This window comes from Sciurus vulgaris (assembly GCF_902686455.1).
Source record: "Sciurus vulgaris genome assembly, chromosome: 16".
NCBI lineage: Eukaryota > Metazoa > Chordata > Mammalia > Rodentia > Sciuridae > Sciurus > Sciurus vulgaris.
Genome location: NC_136477.1, coordinates 55,827,817 through 55,854,442, shown reverse-complemented (window position 1 = coordinate 55,854,442; position 26,626 = coordinate 55,827,817). Strand labels below are relative to the sequence as shown.

General features: G+C 38.2%; 1 protein-coding gene across 14 annotated transcripts in view; it reads left to right on the top strand.

Moving 5' to 3' along the window:
* The window catches only part of FHIT (fragile histidine triad diadenosine triphosphatase), a 1,508,523-nt gene that overhangs the window by 660,407 nt on the left and 821,490 nt on the right, over nucleotides 1-26,626 (top strand). For 3 of the 14 annotated variants that reach the window (XM_079114463.1, XM_079114462.1, XM_079114461.1), the window contains one exon: nucleotides 14,366-14,496. The exons of 10 other annotated variants lie outside the window; for them this stretch is intronic. In XM_079114463.1, coding sequence (XP_078970589.1) covers nucleotides 14,436-14,496 — 61 coding nt within the window. In that variant the 5' untranslated portion in view covers nucleotides 14,366-14,435. Of the gene's footprint in view, nucleotides 1-14,365; nucleotides 14,540-26,626 lie in introns of those variants that run through there. One more of the 14 variants, XM_079114459.1, reaches the window with a different exon arrangement.

The window sequence follows — 26,626 nt, the reverse complement described above, 5'->3', positions numbered from 1 at the left end:
GAGCATGGAGCCTCTATTTGTGAAGGCATGAGTTAAGGGGAGAGAAATCTGGGTAGCTTCTAGGCATTTGGGAAACCCATATACTTGGTTTTTCATGTTGCTGCTAAAATGCATCTCTTAAATTTGGTCTGTGAGAGCTTGCTCCCTGAATTTTCTCCACATTCATTTGATGGGAACAGAACCATGACATGCTGAACTCTGTCCTTGTGACAGGTTAATGCCCAATATATACTTGTTGAATGAATGAATGACTCAATGAATGGGATGTTATATATTAGCCAATATTTCTACATTAAAAAAAAAACAGCATGTAGATGTTTCTTCCATATTTAGATCTTTATTTTCAGATAGGGATCTACAAGTTAAATATGCAGTTATCTATATCATTGGATGAGACGAGTGTGTGTGTGTGTACACAGATATGTAATTAGACACAGATGCTGTGGGAAATGAGGATGACCTCAGGCTTTCAGACTTTGCAAACTGCCTGGTAAAACATGTATTCATAGAATTGGCTCCAGAGGGGATAGGTTTTCATCAGCCACCATCTCTGTTACGTCGAAAGCCCTTTTCCCATTACTTTTCTATTTTAAATCTATTCCCCTGCCCCGGCTGATTGAACCTTTCTGAAATGTGCCAGGCAGAGAATCTCACCTCTCCTCTCAGCTTGGAAATAATAACATCTTCACATTTTCATGGCCTTTTCCAAAATAGGGACCTTTCATTTATGCTTCACTCTCAATTGAAATAAATTGATTAACGTCATGGAATTGTGTTTCACTACAGACCTTTTGAAACTAAAAGCGCCTTTTCTGATGTGGTAAGGGAACGGATTGTCCCAGATTTCTTTATGCTCCAAGGATTCGGAGGGAAAAGGAACTGTTTTATCATTACATGTTATTGAATCCTAAAGAATTATCAGGTTTCATTTCTTCCTTTTGCTTGTGTTTTTCCCTAGAGCATTCCCAGACACCAGACCCTCGGTGTTTAGCAATCACAGAGCTCTCTCTGGGACCCCTCTTCATTGCTGCCTGATGTTTCTCTCATATTTTCCATCTCCCTATCTTTTTGCCCTAGGAAATTTTCTGTACTTGGCCTTTCACTTCTTATATATTTTTTAATTTTAGTTTTACCAATCATAGTCTTAACTTCCAGTGACCCACTTGTGTCTTACAATGATTTTGCAGTTTTCACAGCCCCTTGCTTTGGTGCCCCAACATCTCTCACTGTTCCTTTGACATTGCCTGTACCTTTGTTCAAACTCTTCATGTGAACTATTATTCAGCTTTGCATTACTCTGACCAAAATACCCAATAGGAATGACTTAAATATTTCAGTCCACAGTTGGCCTACTCCATTGCTTTGGAACTGAAGTGGGGCAGAACATCATGGTAGAAGTGTGTGGCAGGGAAAAACTGCTCATGGGAGCCAGGGTACAGAGAGAGGAAGGGGCCAGGGAAAGATATAGTCCTCAAGGACATACCTCCAGTGATCTACTTTCTCCAACCACTTCCCAATGTTCCATTCAAATTATTAATCCATCAAATGGATTAATCCACTGATTAAGTCAGAACCCTCATGATCCAATCGTTTTTCTAAAAGCCTGGCTTCTGGCAAGTGCTGTTCTGTGGACCAAGGCTTAAGATCAAAACCATAATATCCATTGAGAATGAATTCTGTTTTCTGGTGGATGAACAACTTGTTCTCAGCTTATAGGTGCTATATGTTTTTGCATTTCTCTAAGAATTAGAATTTATATCTGTAGCTTCCCATCTGTGAATTCTGTATCTGATGCCAGTTGCTCCCTGTAAATATTAGTTTTATTATATACTATGATCTTCTCATTTCTTTTCATTGTTTTACATGGATGTATTGTTTAACTATTAAGAGTTTCCTCTGCCATTGCGTAAGCCTGTTCTATACTCTTTGATAGGTCTCCATGCCACAGTCTCCCTAGACTTTATAACAAGGTGAATTTTACTTGTGTACCCCTCTCTAATATCTATCTTTTTTTTTTTTTTTTTTTTTTTTGTCTTTTGTTTGGTATTGGAAGTCTCTGACATCAGGACCTCAGCCCACATTTCTGATTTTCCTATTTTAGGACATTTTGAGGCTAAATATCGTTTCCCCCAACGCATTTTCCTCATTCCTCTCTCAGCACTTGTGCACATCTAACTTGTAGTCATGTTCCTAACTAGCCTGCTGTTTACTTAGACAAGTCCTGGGAACCCTTTCTCCTTTACTTCTTATTCTGACACTCATTACCTACTGCCTTGTCTCATGTTTCCCTGCATATCTTGTCTTACCTAGAAGATGATAAACTCTGAAAATTAAGATTTAAAAAAAATTGTCCTTCAACCATGTGTTTGCTTTTTATTCCTTCATATGCTTTTGTCTATCGTCTCTGCTCTTGGAGCTTTCAAGATAAGATAGAGACAAGCAATGTACCCAACCTCAAGAAGCTCATGGTCACCTGGTAAAAGAAGCACATTAAATAAGGGGAATACTGTGTAAAAAGGGCAATCATAAAACATAGGGGAGGCAGCAACTGATGGTGCCAGGGAGGAGGATGGAAGTGTGGTAAGGCTTGGAATGTCTGCACTGAATTTTCTTACCCTGGCAGGTGGAAAGAATGAAAGGAGATGAGCAAAAACTACTCTGTGTGTTAACTGATGGAGCTTTGTTTTTAACTCCAGAATGGGGGTGGGGGAAGGGTCACACTTCTGTTTCCACAGAGTTAAAGTGGACCATGGCATAGTCAATGTAAAAACTGCTGTCCAAGGATAAGCTCTTCTCAATCCTGAAGTTGCTGTCATTCCCAGCTTATGCTTCTTAAGGGGCCAGGAGAAGACTTGAGAACTAATGGGAGCTCCACAACGTAGGCTTTTCACCTGTGGCTAATGGCTGCCTCAACTGTGCCAGATGGCATGCAGGTGATACTCATTTAGGTTGATGCAGCTAAAGTTAGTGCTTTTCTGAGCTGGGCTCAAAATCAGTGGAAGAGCTGGAGTAAAAAAGAAGATGGGGAAGGAGGTGGAGAGATGCACCTAACAATATGTGAGTTAAGTCACAGGCTTATGTTGCTTTGCTAAGTTGCTTTTCTTGTTGCTCTGTGGAAGGGAATGAGAGAGGAGAAAGTGAAAGAAAAGGTCAGGAGAAGAGGAGGGAATGTCTTGGACAGCTCCCAAACTCCTGGCTTTTTCTAACTTGCCCAGCTGCTGTGGTCAATTTTCAGGTAGGAGGTAGTACACAACAGTAAAAAGCTCACAAAACAAATGAACACACAGTGAATTATCAGCAACAGGAGAGCCTTTGCTTCTCTCTCTGGAGGGAGAAAGGTCAGAATCCTAGTGATGAGACTCCTTCCTTGCCTTCACTCTCCCCATGTGGAATTTAATTGAGGCAGCTGCCCTTTCCTATACTTCTGGAGAGTAGGAGCAGCAAGCATGGTGCCTTTTCAGTCTTCTCCTGCTTGGTTGATCTTCTCTGGATCCTGCAGGTAAGCACGAGGCTCAGGAAAAGCAGATAACATTAGTTCTGAGAACAAAAGTCCACAGTGCAGGTTGCTGGGAGGGATCCAAGTCTTACAAGCAAACTTTCACAGCATTTGGGATTCTCCTTCCTATACCTATTACAAATCTTGAGACAGAGAAGGTTTGGGAGGTGGGAGTATCTGTTTTTCTGTAGAAATTCAAATGCAAAAGATGAGCACTTCTGCAAAGGAAAAAGTGCTGATGGAAATGTTCATATGTTCCTGGAAGTTCATGAGGGGATATTTGTTCAGAGGAAATGAAAAGCCCACACAGTTTTGGGCTGTACATTGTGGTAGCCTCATGATTTGGATTCCTGTCACTTATAAACTGCAAATGGCTTAGCTTTCCTGGGTCCAGGTTTTCTGGCCTCAGATTAGGCAGTTCTGATGAAGAGCTTGAGCTTTGGCCTTGGACAGATCCAGGTGCAAGTTTGGGCCTGCCACTTAATAGTGGTGGGATTTGGGAAATTTCACTTCTTGGGGTCTCAGTTTTATCAACCAAGAAAAAGGGGATAATTGGAGTAAACTTGTGGGGTTGAAAAGAAGATGAAACAACATGCTTATAACACCCATGCTGCCTGGGAGATGCCAAAGGTTTATGGTGGTTTACTACAGGATTAAAAAAATCCTATAGTCATTGACGGCCTGGTCTGAGATTGCTACTTAATTCTTTGCTTTTTCCATTTCTCCAGCCAGAGTGAAGTTCTTTTTGCACTAGATTGTGAGAGAGACTTTGGACTTGGGTTAAAAGGATCAATATGATGATTTGACCCTCCCTCCCATTTAAAAGGTTTCATTCTTTCATGAATGTGCCATGCTTTGGGGTTTATATGCTAGGACTTTTTAGGTGGTAGAAGTGGTACAGCAGGTAGGAAGAGAAACCACAGGGTCCTGCTAGAATATACAGTTGGATACCAGGATGTCATATAGCATGTGCGTGCATGGGGGCAGGGGTGTCTTTTAACATTATGTTATCAACAGTCTCTTTTTTTCCTCCTGGCCTCTTTGTAAACATGCCTAGAGGCTAGAATGTGATGGACATGTTCAATAAATAAAATTAATATTAATTATGAAATACAGAGTGAACCTAGCCTACTGATTCTGAGTTTGGAATAATTAAAATAAGGAAGTTTATGAATATATATGCAGAGAAGAATGCCAGTTACTGATTGTACTGGTTTGAAATTGAAGATTTTGCATTTACTTTCTGCCCAAGTGCTAATTATTGACTTAGTCATTGGCTATTGGTGTGTAATTTAGTGGTGTTGTTTGCAAATGACTATAGTTTATAATCTATATACTGTAAACCGTGAAAGAGACTTGCATGATCTGTATAAGCTAGAATTCTGTAATGTGTGTTCAGCAAAACACTAGTCACTTGATATGGTTTGTCCCAAAAGAATTTTGGTGGTTGGCAAATATTGCAAATTGTATTCTTCTCTTGGAAATCAGTGTTAATATAGTTAACTTCCAGCCAAATGCTGAAATGAAGAAACCTGTGTAAAGATTCTCCTACTCTTTCTCAAATCTATTTAAACATGGAACATTTTTCTCAGGTAATGTCTGTTAAATCTTCCGGAACAAACTTGGGAAACACTATCTTGGTCCAAGCCTTTATTTTAGAAATCAGAAGCAAAGACCAAAGAAATGATTTGCCTGAGTTTGCTAAATAGTGAGTCTCTTTTATTCTGTTCCCATGCTAGAAATGAAACGTGATTATTTTGTACTTGAAGGAAGAGACTAAGGAAAGGGAGTTCTTTCTCTAATGGACTTTACCTAATAGCTTTCTTTAACTTGCTTTATGATCTTTCCTGCATTTTGTTTTTCAAAGAACACTCTTTACCAGAGAGAGTACTTAATAGTATTGCATATTGTATAAATACCTAGCTCTATTGTAATTATAATTTAGTTTCTTTTGAATCCATAAGCTTTCTCTATTCCCTCTAAAGCCTGTCTTTCTTTCATTCCTGCCCCCATAACTCTAAAGGAACGGAAATACCACTGTCCTTTGTTCTTTACTTTGAATATACCCCAGGTAACCAGGATGGGGACCCACTGTTTGCTCCCAGAGTATATGCAAATTCCTGTGTACTGTAAAAATTGCTCAAGTTCTTCCTAGAAGCCTAAAGCCTTATGCATAATCTGCTCCTGTAAAAGAAAATTAATTGATATTAATTAATCTTTTTACCCTTAATGGTGATTTTTTTCTTGATCTCCAAATGGGTAATACATCATTCAGTGTTCTTAATAACAACCTGTGGTTGTGCCATTTATTCACTGGAGTTATTAAGCAAAGTTTTGCTGCTCAGGACATGCCTTTTAGAGTAAAATTGCAGGTCTCACTTGCCAGTCTTCTATGAGCTAGAGTGGCCACTAAGTGTTTTTCTTTCTTGGGTTGACCATATTTGTGAATTCATTGTGTTCATTCCCACAAAATGTGTGCTAGGTTCATGGGCTAATTTTTTTCCCCTTGGGCTAACTTTTGTCTTTAGGTAGGTGTTATTTCTATCCTGAAAGAGCTCTCACTCTGGTGAGAAAAATCAACTTGCACATGAACACCATGCTAGGTAATAAGTGCTGTAATATGCAATGTGCAGAGGAGCACTGAACAATAAAGTCAGTGAGAGAAGATTTGCCAAAGAGTGCACTCGAATAACCATCCTGACGGTTAACCAGGAGCTTTTAAGAGGGCCAAGAAGTTTGGTAACTACTTGAAGTTTGATAAGTTGTAGGTTCCCCTTGACTTTTCTACCCCAACCCTCTGTCACCATCTTAGACACAGAGTATACTGTACCTGCAAATGTATTAAAAATTCACCATTGTAGTCTACTTATAAAAGTTCTGGTGTAAATTTTTATGCAGTCCTTACCATCATCTTCTTCCTAAGGATGATTATCCCCACCACATTTTTAGTGGCAATTATATTGCAAGCCTATCTCTGTGTCGAGCAGCTTCCATTTCTTCATTTCTTGTTTTATTCTCTATGTAATCCTCACAGTGACCCTGTGTAGCACTGTTGCCAAAACTTACCTGCATGTTGAAATTACTTGGGGAGCATCCCAAACTCACTCATGCTCCTGTCTCAACCCCCAGGGACTAAGATTTATTTCATGCCAGGTATAGCCAGTGCTTTGGAATTTTCCAAAAGTAGTGAAAATGTTTGAAAATTAGTTATAGTGATGGTTGTACAACTGGGTGAATAGTTGAAAAACCATTAAATTGTACACATTTACTCCTGTAAATCAGTGAATTGTATGGTATGTGACTGCATCTCAATAAAATTGTTACATGTTTAAAAATCCTAGGTGGCTAATTTGGGAAGCACTGCTATAGGGTAAGTGGGGAAACTGAGACCTAGAGAAACTAAGTTGCCCAAACTCTGACAGCTAGCCAAATGCAGTAAGAACCCTGGCCTTCTGACCCTAGAACTCATGTTATTACCAACAAGATGATCCTGCTGAGTGAGGTGTCATAAACCTCTTATCCCAAAGGCTTTTGAGGTTGAGGCAGAAGGATCAGGAGTTCAAGGTCAGCCTCAGCAATTTAGCAAGGCACTAAGCAACTTAGGCCCTGTCTCTAAATAAAATATTTTTAAAAGGGCTAGGGATGTAGCTCAGTGGTTAAACCCCCTGGATATAAAAAAAGAGTCAGATCCTTCTGACTCTTTCCTTCATAGGCCTAGGCTTGGAGAAATAGGGATGGATATCCTTCCATTTGTCCACAAGTTCTTACCAAGGCAGATTATGTAAGCACTACATCTAATTTGTAAAATAATTGGCTTTAGAATAAGATAAAGGAATTTGCTTGTCCCTTTGGGGATAAAATCACAGCCCTCAATCCCTTTCTCACAGGACTGTAATGGGCTGAACTAGCCTCCCAGAGTGGTCTGGAGGAATCCTCAGAAGCACATACACAGAGGGAAATGCTGACATCCAAGTTATAAATTCTGAAGCAACTGTTTCACATCCTGGAACCTGAAAATAGAATTCTATTTAAAAGACACTGCCTGGAATGTTACCTTGCTCTTTGTCAACCCTTTGCTGAATTTGGGTACAAAACATATATAAAAATAGTTCAACCATAATAGGAGAAATGTTTGGGTTTTAGCCACAGAAGAGAGAGAGAGAGTAAGAAGGCAAGGTGGGGGTGGTTGGAAAGCCTGCTTTGCCAGTTCTAGGAAGACAAAGGGAAGACTTTTGAAAGGAAAGAATAAATACCTATTATAATGAGTTGTTACAAGTTTGTTTTCTAGAAGAAAAATTCCAAGCAGAAGTCCCCCAAAGTAGCATAGTGACTTTTCTAAGAGGAATGCTTTGTTGCTTATATATGAAAATGATTATTGCTGATCCCGGAATGGCTTCTCCTTCTAGAACTGTGCTTTCCTGTTATGAATGAAGATCAAATTCAAAAGCGGAATCTCAACTAGAGTTGAAGGAGAACTCATTAACCACTGCCTTTCTAGAGGCTTAACAGTTGACTTCAGGGGCAAGGTTAGTTCAGCTCATTTTGCTTAAGTACTTAGGCAACAACTATTTCCTCAAGTGTTGAGCAGTCTAGTGGCCTTCAGTCTATTTCTTATTGCCGAACATTGACTGTATGAGTAAGTTATCTTGGATATTCAGGGTTTTATTTTTTAAACCTGGACTTTTCAATATTTGTCTAAAGTGTTTGCCTGAAGTGGTGTTTGTTTGGTTTTAAAATTAGTACTAATTTCTCTCCTTCTTAAATCAATGAAATCATTGCTGTGATATTTTTCTTTTAAAGAAAGAACAGGTTAGAATCCAATAGTGAGGAATAGAGAATCAGGAACTGGATGTGCTAGTGAATAGAGAAGCAGGAACTGGATGTGCTAGTGTTGTCTGTCAATTGGGGGTTGACTTACTTTGTATTTGGGTCAGCCCACCTAGGGGGCAGCACCAGTGGTGAGTCCGCCTGCATGCTCCATGAGGTGCTTGCTGGTTTTTTGACACCCTTCTTTCCTAACTGCTCCTCTGCATTCCATCCGTAAGTCTAACCAGCTCTTTTTCCAAGATGTGTCTAGAATATGACCACTTCTCACTCTACCACTGCCTCCTCAGTTTGTCTTTGGCTCACTTCTATAGCCTCTTAACTGTGTCAGCTTCTTTCATTCTTGCTTAGCTATATAGTCCATCCTCCACATAACTCAGAATCATCTCTTCAAATTTTCAATTATACCACCACCTTATCTAAAACCCTTCAAAGTCTTATTCTATTCAATAAGAATAAAATTTGAGGGGTTGGGGAGATTGCTCAGTCGGTAGAGTCCTTGCCTTGCAAGCATGAGGCCCTGGGTTCAATACCCAGCACCCAAAAAAAAAAAAAGAATAAAATTTGAATGGCTTAGCCTTGGTTTATTCGTTTATCTCATTCATAATTCAGCTTGGCCTACATAAGGGCCTTTGTACTTACTCTTCTATAAGGTGTTGACACTGCGCCCCTTACCCACACACACAGAAAAAGTGACTACCTTCTTTTGGTTCTCAAATTTTTCAGATAAATTGTGAAACAAATGAATGGCTGATAGAGTACAAGCTTGGTTGACAGGGCTTCAAGGTCTGAGCCAAGCTGACTAGCTCAGGGCTTATGAAAGTGTTTGTGTGCGTATGCTCACACACACAAACACACATGCAAATTACCTAGGGATTGGGTTACTGCCAATTCTGACCAATTAGATCTAGAGTAGAGCTGAGAGGTTGCATTCTTATCAAGCTCCCAGGTGATGCTGACACTTGCAAGTCCTCAGAAAACACTTGAGTATTAAATGTTTGAAACTGCAGCCTCCAATTAGGCTAACCAACCTATTCTCCTAATTATAGTGCCAGTTCCTCTAAAAACTTAGGAGTGAGGAAAAGCAGTCTACCTTGTCTAACATCCTGCCTGGATAGCTGGCTTTTTAACTCACCAGGGCCCCAACTAAGACTTTGCTTCTCATTGGTGCCCTGCCTGCATCGTATCTCAAACAAAAGTTCCACTGCCACCCTGTCACCCTCAGTTGCATTATCCCACTGTATTTTCCCAGCCCTCCTAACTATCTGAAATCTTATGAACTCACATATTTTTCAACAGGATCAGAAAATGGTTTCCCCATAACCATGAAGAGCAGTGCTTGAAATATATAGCTATTCAATAAAATAATATGGAGTCATTATATAGGACAGATTAGCCCTGAGTTCCATGATGATGTATCTGTTTCTTTCTTATTAATCATTGTATTTCCATCACCTAACACAGGGTTTGGCACATGGTTGAAGTTGAATAAATGAATGAAAACAAGATCTAAAACCAGGGGAAGAATGTTAGATAATAAATAGTTGATATGTTATTATTGATCAACTGGTAGATGTTACTTTATCTGTGGATACTTGGAATCATCTCCAACTTCTTTCTCTCTTAAATTTTTATTATTATTTGTTGTTCTTGGGATTGAACCCAGGGGTGTTTTAACACTGAACCCCATCCCCAGCCCTTATTTGTTTTGAGACAGGGTCTTTCTTTGTTGCTTAGGACCTTACTAAGTTGCTGAGGCTGGCCTCAAACTCCCTAGTTACTGGGATTATAGGTATACACCACTGCACCTGGCCTTCCCCCACCCTCCCTGACTATTTTCCTGGCTCCTGTAGTCTGGGCAATAAAAACTGGAGTGTTTGAGATTAAGTAGTAAGTAGAAGGCCTTTTATTTTATCTTTGCAGAGTTTTTTCTATTGGAAAGAGACTGCTAAAGACTTCAGCATTTGGGAGGAAGTCATTGTCCACTGACACATCTGAGCAAAGGCTCACACATTCCGGAGAAAGAGCCATCAGTCCCTATCTCTAGCTCTCATTTTTATTTGAAGGGTATCAGAACCACAAATTTCAGTCTCCGAGTTGTTCTTTCAATTCACATTGGATAATGGCCTGGACTTTTTTGTTCATCTCTCTGCGAATTGGGCTATTCACCTGCCCTGTGCCCAAATGGCTATTGTGGATTTGTTCATTTTGACATCCTTGATAGAGGTTGGGTTATTTTTTCCCTCACATCATCAGAGGCTGGGAAAAAAAAAATAGCTCAAACATCCTTTGACTAGCTCTTATTCTATCAATGGCAACTTACAAGAACTGCACTACTATAATTTGGCTATAACTGGCTTAATAAGAGAAGGACTGGAGAGAGAAGGAATGAACTAAACTTTGTTCATAAAAACGTGTGCTGTGGTCCAGGTGCTTTGGGAAAATAGCTGTATAAAAGTGTGGGATTGGCTTTCTTCTTTGTTTCCAAAATGGGATTGGCTGTTACATATGTCCTGCTTTAGCATCTGTCTGATTGGTAATTTGATGTTTAATTCCTACCCAGATGTCAGTGCTGTAGGGCATCTTATTGTATTGGTTTGATTTGGTTTACAACAGTAGGCCCTTTTGGGATGCTTTAAACAGATCTAAAATATTAGAGATGTGGAAAAGTTCAATAAATGACTCCATTGTTTAACTGATGTTTGTTCATCATCTACCATTTGCCTGGTTCTGTGCTATGTGCTATGGATATAAGGATGATAAATGAAAATTTTATTCCTTAGGACAGGACTTTTCTTTCTAGTCCTTAACTATGTGTTCTTTCTCCCCTTTCCCCCTCTGTCCCTGTCTTACCCCACACATTCCTTCTATCAGGAGAAGTAGGAACTGCATTTCCTGGTGATAGCCTGGGATCGCTGGGCTATGGTCCATGTCCAAGCTGGGGGCAGCTCATCATCTAAAAGTAGAAAACCCTACCCTGCCCTTTTAGACTTGGCTGTGGCTACGAATGGGGTATTCTTCAATCCCCGCATGGCATGGCCTGCCTCATTCTTACCAATGACCATTTTCAAACTTGTACTGAGGAACACACTAGTGTTGTGGATCTTGGGTCTTCGTTGCATTGAGAGACCAAGAAGACACACTTTGATTTTATTTACAATTTACTTGTTTATTTCCTGGAGACTATTAGGAGTTGCCCAGTCATTCATAAAGCTTCTTGCTTCCCACAGGGCTATTTAGGTCTGCTTGAGAGGTGATCTTGGTAGGCCTCCAAGCCTACCAAGCTTGGAAGGCAGCTTTCTCTGCCTTCAAGGAGATCCTGATCCAGTATGTGAGACACAGAAACAAAAGTGTAATTATTGTTCTTGTAAGAGACCCTATATTGTAAGTACGTCCTGGGCACTGTAATAAGATAGACTGGCAGAACAGATATTTTGTGTGTTATACTAATTGGTTAAGTTTTCCCATCAGTGCATACTATGTCACACTTGAATTTTAGTATTATTAACTGTGATCTTGAACCTTTGGGACCTGTCTTCCTAAAACATCTGTCCTTGACTTTTCTAAACACAGAACCCTGGCTTGTCCCCAGTAGCCTGGCATGCCAGAAAAAAGGAAGAAAAGATCTCATGCCATGTTAAGACAGGTGGTTTCCATGGCCACCAGCATAGGAAGACTCCAGCACCTCAGTAATAGTCTTAAGCAATAGAGGGAGAATTTCAGAAATCATCATATTTGTTTAACAGTGCTTGGAGGATGGGTTTATAAAGAATTGGCATAAGGTTACAAAGCCACTCACAAATATGTATGTTTTCTACCCTCTAAGTGGGTTGGTGGGGAAAGAGAGATGGTGATCAGCAAGCACTCAGTAGAAAAGAGGACTCTTGCAAGGTAGCTTTTGAGGATCCAAGCATTACACTGTGCATCATTCTCTAAAGCAAAAGAAAGTGCACCAGTAATTTGAGTGGAAACATCAGTAAAGAGATCATAAAATCTTATTAAATGAGAAACTTCTGGAAAAATGCATTTAACCAAATTGAAGGCAAGAGGAGGAATCTCAGCAGTAGCAACCTGAGAAAATGTCATCAGGGAATTGAGATGTAGCTGAGAGTGCTCCACAGTAAATGTATGCTTCAATTACTCCCTGTGACAGTGACACATCTTTTGTAATCCTTCCAGAATCACCCTCAAAATGGGTTAATGTTTTCTTGCTTTATGCTGAATTTCTTAGAAATAAGTGCCCTTAGGGGAATTTTAATTGTCTCTTTATTTTTTATTCTCATATTAATTCCCAGTACAGTTTAAAAAAAAAGTAATGCTACTGTGGATTTACAGAATTTGCTAATTAGTAGGAAGCTTGACATTTACTAATATAAAACTATGAACAAACCCACTAATTTAAAAATTATGTCACAATCAGAATGTTCCCATGGAAGCTTGAAACCCAGAGAAAAATGTGGTCTTTAGATATTTATTAACAAGGTGATTAGTCAGAGGATTACCATAGAGCATGTTATTTCAGTGGTAGAAGTTTATTATTCATGTTCCTAATTGAAAGAATTGAGATTCTGGAAGATACATGTGTTATCACATCCTTAGCCTGAAATGGATGGAATCATCCCAGGGCTGCCACAAAAGGTTTCCCTGGATCATTAGTCTAAAGTCTAAGACTGGAATGAAAAATAGGTTTTGCTTGCCACACAGCAACTCCAATTGATTGGTAATGGCTATCTAAAAGGCTCTGTTAAGAAGGTCCTATAGGAGAACATGACAGAGTTGATTAGTGATGTCTGCCATTGGTACAGAAAGAGGAGACTGTGGCATGAATGCCCGTTGTTGGCCCTTCCTGGTATTGAAGAAAGCAGACTGTGAGCAAAACCGAGCAACTTTTATTCTTCAGATCCCCTGGGAATATGCATTTAGCAGGGAAGTTATTTTTCCTAGACTGTGTAGTAGGAGGAGTAAATAATGCCATCCAAGAATTCTAAAGAGTATGCCGAGAGCAACCCTGACCTTAACCTTGAAACAGCTTCATGTGGCCATGTGTATATCAGACAGGAAAACAGGTCAGGGAGATGACAGGAGAGTGGCTGAAAGTATGTTTCCCTGTTAGAGAACAGAACCGGGAAGGCTCTAGAGTGCACATCTTTGTCTTGTCCACCGCAAGTCCATGTGCTCACAGCCTATACTGTGACACACAAAGGCAAGGACTACAAAGATAGGAGTTAAGTTGTGCCAACAAAGACTCTGTCCCTGCAGGACTCTCAGAATAAGAGTCACCTAAATAAGATCACTTGCAACTGGGATGAAACTTTTTGAGAGAGGGGAAAAAAAACAATATATGTATATATATGTGTTTTTTATATATATTATATATGTATTTATATATCATATATAAATATTTATATATTTATAATATATAAACAATATATGTATATATGTGTATATATATATACACATGTATATATATATATATGCGTATATATAAAGAAATGGTCTTTCTTCATATTTGTCATTAAACCAAGATTTAAATGTATGGGTTACTAATAGCTGGCATTTGAAATATTATTTTAAGAGCAAGTGCCTGTAAGACTACAAAGCTCAGAGAGTCCATGCTGGGGAAACATGCTTCATTGTTTTACTTGGACTCAAAATCCATTTTTCAACAATACATATACACTTAATTAGTGATTGCTTGTCAGCCTTTTAATTATTATGTTGTGCTCCTCAGCCCACTTGGCAATGAAGGTTGCCATAAATTACCCATAGCAACGGCACACACTCAAATAGAGTTCTCCTAACTTGAATGCTTCTCTGATGTCATGGTGAACAGATGAGACAGAGCCACATAAAGAGCTAAGGAGAGCCTCCTTATGCCCTTAGACTGCCCGTTTGATCCTGTGAGTCCTGGCATGGCCACCTTTGTAAGCTCTGAATAGACTTTTTATACCCATGGTAAATAAGACAGTTGGACTCTGTGGGTAGCAGCGGTTGTACACTTAAAAATTAATTCCTTTTGACGTTGTGACTTTTTGGTTGTTGTAGTTCTTCCTGTCACCACCTCTGCTCACCCACATGTGTGCAAACCATTTACATCAGAGAAGTACAGCCTCCAATGCAAGGTAGGCAGAAGATCTTTCTTAGCACCAGAGAGAAGGCCAGTGTCACGTTCCCTGGTACAAATCTCAGCTTCCTCACTTACTTCCAGGGTCAACTTGGGCAAGTAACCTAAGCTCCCAGTGCTTTCTACTGTAAAATCAGCATGATAACAGTACAATTAAGAGATTTACATAAAGCATTTAGCATAATGTCTTGTCTATAAGAATGTGAGAATATTGTGTAATTAAAAAATTCTGATTTTTAAATTACTAAAGTTTTCTAATTGTCTCTACCTCATGGGTGTCAGTGGGAGGTATTATTGCTGGGTGTCACGTATAAAAGCTGACCCCCAGTCATTCAGAAATGACTTCTCTTAGCTTTATAAAATGGTACACCGACAGCACTCCTATCCTAGATGTGGTAATTCCTAGACTGCATTCAGCAGGGTGATTATTGTGGTTATAGTGAAGCAGTGACAGGGACATAGGAACTTGTGATGTGGATGATGCCACTGATGCTTATCTCTGCCACCAGCACCTCTCACCTTCAGGGTGTTGCTCAAAACCACAACAGGCTCTCCATTCTTTTTGCCCTTCTCTAAGCAGTGCTTGGTAACCACTGTGGTTTACTGAGAAGAGCTGTGTTTTCCTCCATATCTGCTGCATAGACTCTTTTCTGAATAACCTAAGGCAGGTTAAATGTCTAGTGTTAGCCTTGGCACATGGGAATATCCAATCAGTGCTCATTGATCATCTTTGGTAATAGATTCTTGGTACTATGAAAGGATTTGATGTCCAGAAGAGGAGTCCCAGCCAGTCCCGTCTCCCCTCACTCACTATAGAGACATCCTGTCATAGTTTCGGCAGAAGGCGCAGCTTGTTCTTCACCTTTATCTTTGTGTCTCCTGTGTATCTGAGTCTGTCTTTCCTAGGTGCTCAGAAAACTTTAGAGATGATGATTAATATTTGTCTGGCACCTTTTGTGTTGAGGCAATGTGCTGACCGCTGTGGGAGCGTCAAGGAAGCTTTGTGTATAGACAGATCACCCAGATGGTTATGAGAGACTCATTTTTCTTTCGAGGTCAGGAGGAGATCAAAAGTAGCAGTAAGAAAATGACCAATTAGTGTTCCCTTTGAGAACTCTTAGCTCTAGAAAGCCCTTATACAATGAAGAGGAGGACAAAGAAGAATTAAACAGTATGGTGTTATTATAAGGGAGGTAATAGCCAGTATGTAAATGAGTACAACCACACAGGAAAGCTGCTTTGAGTCAGTGTGAATCATAAGACCAAAGTGAATGCATAATAGCCACCCTGCAAACCCAAGGTCCCCTGCAGAAGCTTGCCTGTAGCCAGAAACATCCCACCTGGCTGGAACAATAGAATCACATGATAGGACTCAGATGTGGGTCTCAGTCTGCAAGCTCGTTAGTGTTGGATGATGCTCTGAGGTAGAGGCAGCCAGAGCCTCATTACCGTTCATAAGAGTAAGCCAATAATTAAAAGTTCTGCAGTCCCAAATGGCAACAAATAGAATGACTAGGTAATGAGATGGGTAGGAATGGAGGTCCCTGATGAATGCCCATGATGGTGAGAGGATGAAGAAATGAAGAAAGGATGAGGGAAGAACTGCCACTGTCACTTCCAGAGCTGCTAAGCAATACCTGTTGGTCTATGGCACAAGGAAATGGGAAGGCATTGAAAAGCAATGGGAAAGTACAATTATCCTGGAAGGAGGCCTGGACAATGCTGGGTTGCAGACTCCATTATGGTGGATAAAGGGTCAAAACTTGATTGCTTTCAATTTGATGTTTTATTCAGTATTTTGTCATAGCTACCTATGCTGAGGTGGGAGAGCTTGATTTCAAGACTCCCGAAAACCTCTTGATTATTACTGTGGCATTAGAGGCTGCCCACATTTGTTTCAGAGAGGACAAGATGTAAAGTCTTTAGTTTGACATTTGATTTCATTGAACTAATGTCTTCTTGGAGTCTGGGCGAACAGAGGGAAAGGGTGGTCTGGGATGGCTTGAATTTAGATTTTGTTATCACCAAGTGGGTTTTCCATACCCTATTGAGCAGGATTGAAGGGAGATGTTCATTGCACAGTTCTAAACTTGTCCCCTTACTAGATTATACCACCTGTAGTACACTGTTAAGCAATAAATTCATCCATCATGTAATTATCTTGTGAATAACACAATTAGAAATTGCTGAGTATGGCAGAACACTTAAAATAGGAGTCTATAGATTACCAGTGACACATTGCTATAATTGACACCATAATTAGCTTTACTGTTCTGTTTTAGAAAAACTCATGAGTGGCACTGCTTTGCCACAAAAATATGCAGACATTTCACAAGAGTCAAAAGATGGTGGAGTTATCACTGGTTGCAGTGGCCCACACCTATAATCCCAGAGGCTGAGGCAGAAGGATCACAGGTTCAAAGCCAATCACAGCAACTTAGTGAGACACTATCTCAAAATTTAAAAATGATTGGGGTAGGGATGTTGCTCAGTGGTAAAGTTCCCCTGGGTTCAATCCTTAGAACCAAAAAATAAAAATTTTAAAAGGTTGAATTTTTCCTGTGTACAAAAATAATAATTGTTTTGTATTCATTTGTATTTGGAACTTTAATTCCTCACTCAGTATTAATGTTTAAAGCATGATGCAGTTTATATAGTTTTTTTTTTTCCTTTTTGTCAGAAGCTTAAAAAAAAAGACTCCGTGTCTCTTAACTTCTAAGAGACTGTGTATTGAAAATAGATACTATTTGCTATAATGTGGTTCTAGCTTCCGAAGATGACAGTTGATTTAAATTTACCATTCAAGCTTTTGACACCAGTTTCATGTTGCTGTCCCAACCTATCTGCACTGCTACCATCCAGTCCATGGAGATGAACATCTGAATCTTTTATGACTCCATCAAGACTGTGATATAAGTGGGAACACAGTAGAAAATGTGGCCTCTTCAGATGGATGCATAACAGTATTTTCAACCTTTCAATGTTCTTCCTTAAGTATGGTTTTAATAATATAACCCTTAAATTAATATTTTAGTTCCCCTCTGCTAGTACAGTTCACATGAAGACATAGTTTGGGTTATTTTTACTGTAAAATGAATCTCAGGAAAAAATAAGAATCTCAACCTCCATGAGACCGAGAAGTCATGCCACGCTTAGTCCTTCAACATAGGAATCTTACTTTTTACCCTGACTTTGGGCTTCTGTCTTTCTCAGATGGTTATCTGCAAACATAGACTATTCGTTTTCTAAAGGGCTCTAGGCTTAAGTGCGATAAACTTTTGCTTACCTATGTTTGGGCTCAAAACATTTTTAAGATGACATAAGTAGCTTCACATTTTATACATTTTTTACACATATGGTACTGTGTTTCATACTGAAGGTCATGCTGAAGCATAAAACATAAAAATCATCCACTCACTCCCTACATCTCTCTTTATTCAATAAAAAGAACTTTGGGAGCCAATACATTTTTTTTTTTTCTTTTTTTAAAGGTGAACCCTTTTTGAAGAAAAGGTCTTTAATGGATCAGTGGGAGAAGGGGTTTGGCGATTCACATATCCAAAGACACTTGAAAACAGTCACTACAGATAGCTTCTCTAGCCCATGATTATGGCGGAAGATAAAAATATGCAGAAAAGATAATAGAGTTGACTCCAAATCTGTTTTTTAAGGAAAACCATTAGTAATTTCTAGATTTTTTTCCCTTCACATATGCACATACACAAATGATTTTAAAATATTTTTATAGCTATACTGCCTATTTGAAAATAAATGACAACTATACACACAGGATTATGTTTTCCTTATTTGTCTTTTATTCTCTTATTGGAACAGTTAACTACAAAGCAGGTGTGTATTTGGGGCATGTGGGGTGGCAACAACAAAACTAGTCTAAAGAGCTCTCAGGTAGTGTAAGGAATAGGTATAAATACTGGTCAGGAATTGCAAATGAATGGATAGCAGTAAGGGATTCATGGCCTTCACTTCACAGTGCAATTTCCACAGGAACTTTTAAAAACAAAACCAGAAACAAACAAAAAGGGACAGATGTCCAGGTCTTAGCCAGACCAATTAAATTCAAATTTCTGATTGCAGGCTGTTGGCAAGGCTGTAGAGAAATTGAAACCCTCGTTTGTTGATGGTGGTAATGTAAAATGGTACAGTCACTAAGGAAAACAGTTTGGCAGCTCCTAAGAAAGTTAAAAATAGTTTCCATCCAGCAATTCCACTCCTAGGTGTGTACCCAAGAGAATTGAAAACATATGTCCACACACAAACCTGGGCCCTACTGTTCATAGTAGTATTCACTATAGCCAAAAAAGCAAAAACAGATGCCCATCAACTGATGAGTGGATTAAAAAAAGCGCACGTACAGATGATGGGATATTGTACAGCCTTGAAGAACGAAGTCCTGATACCTGCTATTACATGGATGAACCTTGAACACATTATGCTAAGTAAAGGAAGCCAGACACAAAAAGCCCCATATGGTGTGATTCCATTCATGTGAAATGTCCCCATGAGGCAGAAAGTAAATTAATGTTTTCTAGGGGCTGTGGGAAAGGGACTAATATGAAGTGACTCCTAGTGGTATGATTTTTCTTTGGGGGATGATGAGAATGTTCTGGAATAAGGTAATAGTGACAATTGCACGATTTTGGTAAACAAACTGAAAACCATTGAAGTGTACACTTTAAAAAAGTGAATTTTAGGGTATGTGAATGGTACTTCAATTTTTTAAAGTCTTAACTGAAAAAAAATCTGGGAATGGGGTTTGGGTCTTTAAGACAAAAACCTGAGATGGTTTTTTTAATGTAAAATGTGGAAGATCTTCTGAAAATTAGATTTAAACACTGAACAGTGTGTAGTTTAAAATAGTTGTCATCATGACCTTCTCATCAACTATGAAATAAAAAGCATAAAATAAGACTGAATGATCTTGTCCCCACCCATCTTTCAAAGTCACTGCCCCACCTCTCTGCTCTAACTGTACCACCACACTGTTCTTTCCATTCCTTTTAAGACCTTGAGCTCTTTCTTGACTGGCACTTGATATTGCCTGCACCTACAACCTTTTGCCCCAGGTGGCTATAGAGCAGGCTTCTCATTTTGCAATTCTGAAAACAAATGTTAGGTTCCCTTTCTTGAATCAGTACTCCCTTCCCATCCCAATCACTACCAATTCTTACATCCTGATTATTTCCTTTTGAATTACAATCGAAAATGTTTTTTGCTTATTGACTTATTTGTCAGTGTCCATGAGAATAGAAGCCTGGTCTGTTCTGTTTACCACTAGAATGGTGTATAGAATCTGGCAAGTGTTTAATAAATATTTGTTGAATGAATAAATAGGTGATAGCATTTGATAGGGAACCCACTCAAGGACAGAGTGTTGAAGTGTAGAAAATAAGAAAAGGGGGTAGTCCTTACAGATGTTTAGTCCCTGCACATCTTTGTGGTATAAGGGGAAGGAACCAGTGAAAATGAGGCTACATATGCCAAACAAGCAGAAGTACAAAGAAAAAAAAAATGTGACAGGGAAGAGGGGGGAAAGAGAGGTAACATATGAGGTGAGATCTTGAAAAGGTACTTGCATTTTGAAATTCCTATGTATTTCCTATTTATAAATAGCTGAAGTCTTGGATTTTCTTTGACTTGTTAACAACTGAAATTTTTTTCCTAGTGATACTATTTGTGGATGACTTAATATACTTTATTAAAATGATTTCTTAGTATAAAGAAGTTAGTAGTACATTTGCTTGCTTAAATCCTAAGATACTTCAGATTGTCTTTTCTTTTTTTTCATTTTGTCATCTTCCTGTGGGATTTTGTTACGCTCTGCTCTGGAATTTTGACATCTCCAGGCAGGTTAAGAATGTCTTGTAAATCACAAACTAGTGTAAATCTCCAACCATTCACTGATGTGCCTTGATTGTTTTCTAAGTCATTGATAAATTATGTTTCAGAGCCTGGCCAGCTCAGTGTGCTGTTCCTTGGTTAGAGGACAGGTTACTTTTCCTATTAAGGTTAGTCTTGGAATCCATTAGCCAGCAGCTTTTCAAACTCATTTACATTCTTGGTTAACAACTGAACCCCCACTTTTTAAATGAATTGAAATGATGACTTACTCTACAGTGTCTCCACTTCCTCTGATGTCTGCCCAAGGGGTCCATGTTTTCCAGGGCAGGTCTTGATGCTTGTCATTTGCTGAGTCACACTGAGTTATAAAAACAGCAGATCACATTTTTTTGCAATGAGCCTTAACACCCCCAGTCATAATGTAATGACAACTGTATTTTTCTACTTAAAAGGAAATACACATTTTTTCATTCTTTTAACCAAAAGAACAGTACTTCTTTTTCATCATGTCTGGCTTCCGGTTGCCTAGGAGACATTAGTGTTCATGGCAGATTGCTTTAGCTAGGACATTTAGAAAAGTCATTTCCCCCTAAATTGTATTCCTAAGTAATGACAGATTTTTATTAGAGATTTGGCGAATTAGAGAATGCCCAGTGCTGTCTAAAGTTATATGGAATGGACCTTTTCTCTATACTTCTGTTGATTATAAATTATTAGAAACATTTCCTGAGAGATATTTAGCAGTTCATATCAATAGCCTTGAAGGTTCAATATCCTTGGAACACAGTAATTCTTAAATCTAGGAATCGAGGCAAGAGAAATAATCTGAAAGATGCATAAATGTGGATATATGAGGTGCCTTTCCCATGTGGTTGTTGGGAAGATGAAGGTATATATAATAGATTGCTTATGAAGATGAAAGTAATGAGCAAGCAGTAACTGTCACTTCTGTTAACTGATGCTTCTTTTTTCATATGATTTTGTTTTTATTTTGGTAGTACTAGGGATCAAACCCAGGGCCTCAGAGCCTGCTAGGCAAAGGTTATACCACTGAGCTTACATAACCAGTGCTCCAGATGCTGCTTTTTTAACCAACACTGCATGACCAATGTGATCCTGCAATATGTATAATCAGAAAAATGAGAAATTACATTGTTTATGTATGATCTATCAAAATGTATAAATGCATTCCACCATCATGTACAACTAATTAGAACAAATAAAGTAAAACTTTTTTAAAAAACCACTGCTCAACCTCTGATACAGTAGTCCCTATTGGCAGTTCAGTGTGAAATACATGGTTTTATTTATCTTTAACTATTACACAATATTTTTAAACACTGTGCCAAGAATTTACAATATTAATTTGTTAGTTGACAACTAACAATTATTTATTGAATAAAAGTTGGCATTCCTTTTTTCTGGGGTAAAATACATCAGCATGGTGGCTGACACTGATCGAATACTCAAAGTTCCTAATATGTGTCCTTGAGAAAAAGGTACTGTTGTTGTGCTCATTTTGCAGACTCAAAGATACTAAGGAATTTACCCATGTTTAACTGATTGGTAAAGAAGATCAATTTTGCACCCAAATCTGTTGAATCCTGAAGCTGTGTTATCCTGGTTTTCATAGAGTTTCTGCTAGAGAGTATGATGGAGCCTAAGAATATATTCTTTTCGAATGCTCCCAATTAGATTTCAATAAACTTAGTTTTGTAACTAGTGCTCTGGTGATGTGATTCTCAAACATTAACATACAATGACAAAGCAAGTCTGGGCTGTTGCTTGGGAATCAGCATTTTACTCTCAGGTGATGCAGATGCTACTAGTCAGCAGATCACATTTTGAGCAGCCAGGCTACTCTATGCTTTGTGAGAATATACAGTCTGTTCATTTGTTCCAGGAAGTCATTTGATATAGGAAAAAAGGAAGAGATCAACATGAAATGGGAAGGGAAGGATTCCTGGTAGTCTGTTGGTTAGGATTTTGTATCTCATGAATTTGTCTATGTACATGCATTTTACTGGAAGTTCTGAGCTTTTCAAGTTCAGGTTACTGGTTTCTGAGGGGCTTCACATTCTGAAAAAACAATTCATATTTGATGTTTTGTAGTCAATGGAATAATTTGAACATAATAGGCAAAGATTTATATTCTGAATCATTTGCTGACCATCTTATAACAGAACTGCTGTGTAGCTTTAGCACCAAGGTATCTCCTAAAATGACAGAGTGATCTTTAGTTTCTCAATTTGGGATGCCTGATGTCAACTGAGGTTCATGAAGTCTTAAGTTCCCAAGTTTAAGAAAATCCTTAAATAGCATCCCTTCTAAAGATCCAGGAAACCCCCCCTAAGGTTCAAAGCACATTTGAGCAGGCCACTTGCCACTACCCAACTTGCCTGAAATTTCTAAAATAAGAGGGTTGGATCTAAATTACATCATAGATTTTTTTCTGCTCAGAATTTCTAGAGCTTGGCTTTTCTTTCTTTTTTAACAAGTTTTGAAACATTTCACATTTATTTTAGTTGAATATTAGTATAACATTTGAAAGCAAATCAGGAAGAAACCTGGTCTACCCTAAATTGAGCTATTGTCATCTCCTGTTGTTAATGGTTTGGAACCTTTACAATTTGGGGACTGCATTTGCTTTTGTGGCCATTGAACCTTATCCTACTACAAGGTAGGCAGCCTATCTAGCCCTATCAGATTGTGACTAATCAAATCTGAGTCACAAAATTAAATGTGAATGGTGGAGACCTTTCCATTACCTCCTTTCTGTTCAATAAATGTGGAAGATGAAGTTGTAAAAATAATGTGATGCTATTAGCTAGTGGGAATTTCAGAAGGTAGAGAGGGAGAGGCAGAGTATAAGTGGTAAAGGGTACAAATAGGTTCTGTGAGGTATTGTACAAAGACAGTACCTTTTCATTCATGAGAAGACGGGGGGATTCATTAAATATCTTGAAGTCTCATGTTTTTCATTCTAAATAAAGTAAGCTATTACCACAGAAAACCAAGAAAAAATAGATTAGAAATATAAGATCTTTGTTTTCCTTAATATTCTGAATCGAATCTGTTTATAAAAATATATACATAGAACTAGTCATCATTTTGTGTGTGAATCGAAACACTTATATTTCTTTCTTGGCTAACACTAATAAATCTGAAGTCTAAACTCGAACTGAGGTCCTAACCCAGTTATTGGTTCCTAGATTTTAGAAGCTGTGGTCTTGGATTCTAGAAGCTGTGATTTCCAGCACTTTCCTGAAGATGATTTTCCCTTGAGAAACTGATATAATATTAGTACATCTAGCTTTTTTGTTTGGTAGGAAAGATTCAGGAAATTTACTTTAACCTTAAAAAATTTCTTTTTGCCATTTTCATGTAAGAGGAAAGCATTTAATATTTATCTCACTTTTGCAGACAGTTTCAGATCCTGGAGAAGCATGAATCTTCCCATCACACAATCTTGATTCTTACACTTTTCCTTATTCTGTATCTTTCATAGCTCTTGGAAAATTTTTTCTTCTCCAGTGAAACTAAGACTTGAAATAGGTCTGCTAGCTGCACAAACAGGCAGCGGAATATTACCACAAATAAGAAAGTAGAGTTGAAAACATTAGTATTTTGAGAGCCTATGTCACATGGCAAAGTAAGATGGACTTTAACATGCTGTCACCTCCATTTTTCAGATGTGGTATCTGAGGGTAAGAAGTTCAACACTTGCAGAAAGTCAGGACAGGAGTGGCAGGGCTGAAACTCAAGTGCAGGTACTTTGAACTTTGGCTCTACCTTCTACTTCCTCCCAACAAGGAGTATTTTGAATCATGTGAATAACCAAAAGAGAAGGAATAGCAAAGAGATCAGAAAGCAGTCAACATTTTCACTCCTTGGCAGGCTAAACTTATGAGAAGAAATGTAATAGAAATATAAGTTTGATGGCAAGAGTATCTAAGGAGGAGGGAAATACAGGGTAGGGATAGCCTGGATAGAGAAAAAATGGAAAATAAGTAAGCTCAAAATAAAATGTCGGAAACTAACTCACTGGATAAAAGAGTAGCACAGTTTTGGATTGAGGCTTTATCCAAAAAGGCATCAGGAAGAAAGAGATACAAGAAGACTGAAATAAGAATTTAGAAGTAGAATGAATGGAAATGTCAAGTAGAATCCCTGGCAGGCAAAGAAGTTAACTGAGGTCAGCGAATATTTGAAGAAAAAATAAATAAGCATATAGAGAGTGCCATGAAAACCAAACCCCTCATGTGGAAATGAGCTTATAATAAAGTTAGTCCATAGTGGCTTGAATAGCTTCCACCAACAAGGAAACTTCTAGCTTGACTTTTTTTTTGGAAATAGGTCTTTGAATATGAAATTTAAGTTAAGATGAGCTCATATTGGTTAAAGTGGGTCCTAAATCAATTGATTTGTATTTTCATGCAAGAGAAGACATAGAGAAGGCCACATGAAACTCAGGGGAAGTGGGGACAGCTATTAGGGTGACATATCTACATGCCAACGAACACTAAAGATTGTTGACAATCACTGAAGCTAGGAAGAAGCAAGATTTCTGCACTAGAGATTTCAGATCATGGTCCTGGATTTGTGATAATTTGTTAGACTTTTCTCAGGAAACCAATATGTAGTCCCACACTTAGCAAAATGTAAGAATTTTGAGATTAAAAACTGGAACATCTGTGGCGCATGCCTGTAGTCTCAGTGGCTCCACAGGCTGAGGCAGGAGGATCTCGAGTTCAAAACCAGACTCAGCAACTCAGTGAGACCCTGTTGCTAAATAATATACAAAAATAGGGCTAGGAATGTGGCCAGTGGTTTAGTGCCCCAAGTTCAATCCCCAGTACAAAAATAAAAAATGAAAAACAAAACAAAACCAAAAAAAAAAAAAAAAAAAAAACCCCAAACTGGACCATCCTATGGTGAACAGGAATCAGGTTGTCATTGGTCTTTTATATACAGCGATACCAGAATGCTAGAAGACAAAGGAATAACATAGTTTAAAAGTGATGAAATGGGCAAACTTTGAGCATAGGATATCATGAATAGTTACTTATTTAAATGGAAGAGTAAAGAAATCATCCTGATAAAATGTAAGTTTGCCACATGTAGACCCTTTATGAAAGTAATTTTAGAGTACATCTTATAGCAACAATAAATGATGTTAATCCAAGAGGAAGAAATGAAAGTAGGAAATAAGAAGAAATAGAGAACATAGTGATTTTTTTTGCAAATATGCAATAACAATTTTCTAGGTTCATGATGGAGTAATGAGAAAATGTGCTAGTAAAAATAACTTTATATGCAGTATAAAGTATGTGAATATTCATTTAAATGTATAGCTCAACTTTGAAGAAAATGGGGAGCTAAGAACCAAAGAGGAAGCTAAGATTCAAAACAGACAGTGATGTTGGAGCTCAAAGTTTAGTAGAGATAGTGGGGGGAGGGGGTTTTAAAAAGCATACAAATAATTACTTGAAATTAGAAATCAGTATTATTTGATCATGCCAGAAATAATAAGGAACATGGAGTATGATATCTGAAAGAAATCTGAGGTGGTAAGAGTATGTTAAGGACATAGATATTGATGGGGAAATTTAGCACTAATATGTATGAGAATAACTGTTACTGTGAAACAAAACAGAGTATATATTTCATACCTATGGAAAAATTCTTGATTTAACTATGGAAAGTAGTAAATAGGAGAAAAGGTGAAATAAAAAGATGAAGTAAGATTTTTGAAATAAATAGATAATTAGCATAAATATAGAGGGGTTAAACTTACCAGGCAGATTCTCTAATGAATAGAAAACAAGATCCTGATATTGATATAAGAAAATAACATTTAAAAGTACACGGGTTGCCTCTCCCACTCTTCCTGTGGAGTTTTACTTTCATCTTTTCTTTTTCTTCATCATGAACATCACACCGTACATTATTTCTGTTCACTTTGTCCACCATTTGAAATTGTAAAAATTTGTTTATATTGTAGATGGTGATTGAACTCATCATTTCTGTTCATAGTAAGAAATCAGTAGACACCTTGGTGGGAGCTATAGATTTAAGGCAATATATTTTTTACACTGGGTGCTGTTGATATTGGTCTCCCTTTTAAAGGTGGGGTACTGGAAATCTTTAGGGATATTATAGGTCAACAGGATAGAGTCTGTACTGCTTCAGATCCATACAACTAGATGGGAAAACACACAGGAACATGAAAAAGCAAAGGAACAAAGTGCCCCAAACAAACAAAGATGCCCCAATAAGGGACTCCACTGACAACACAGAAGAAGAAATGTTTGAAAGGAGTT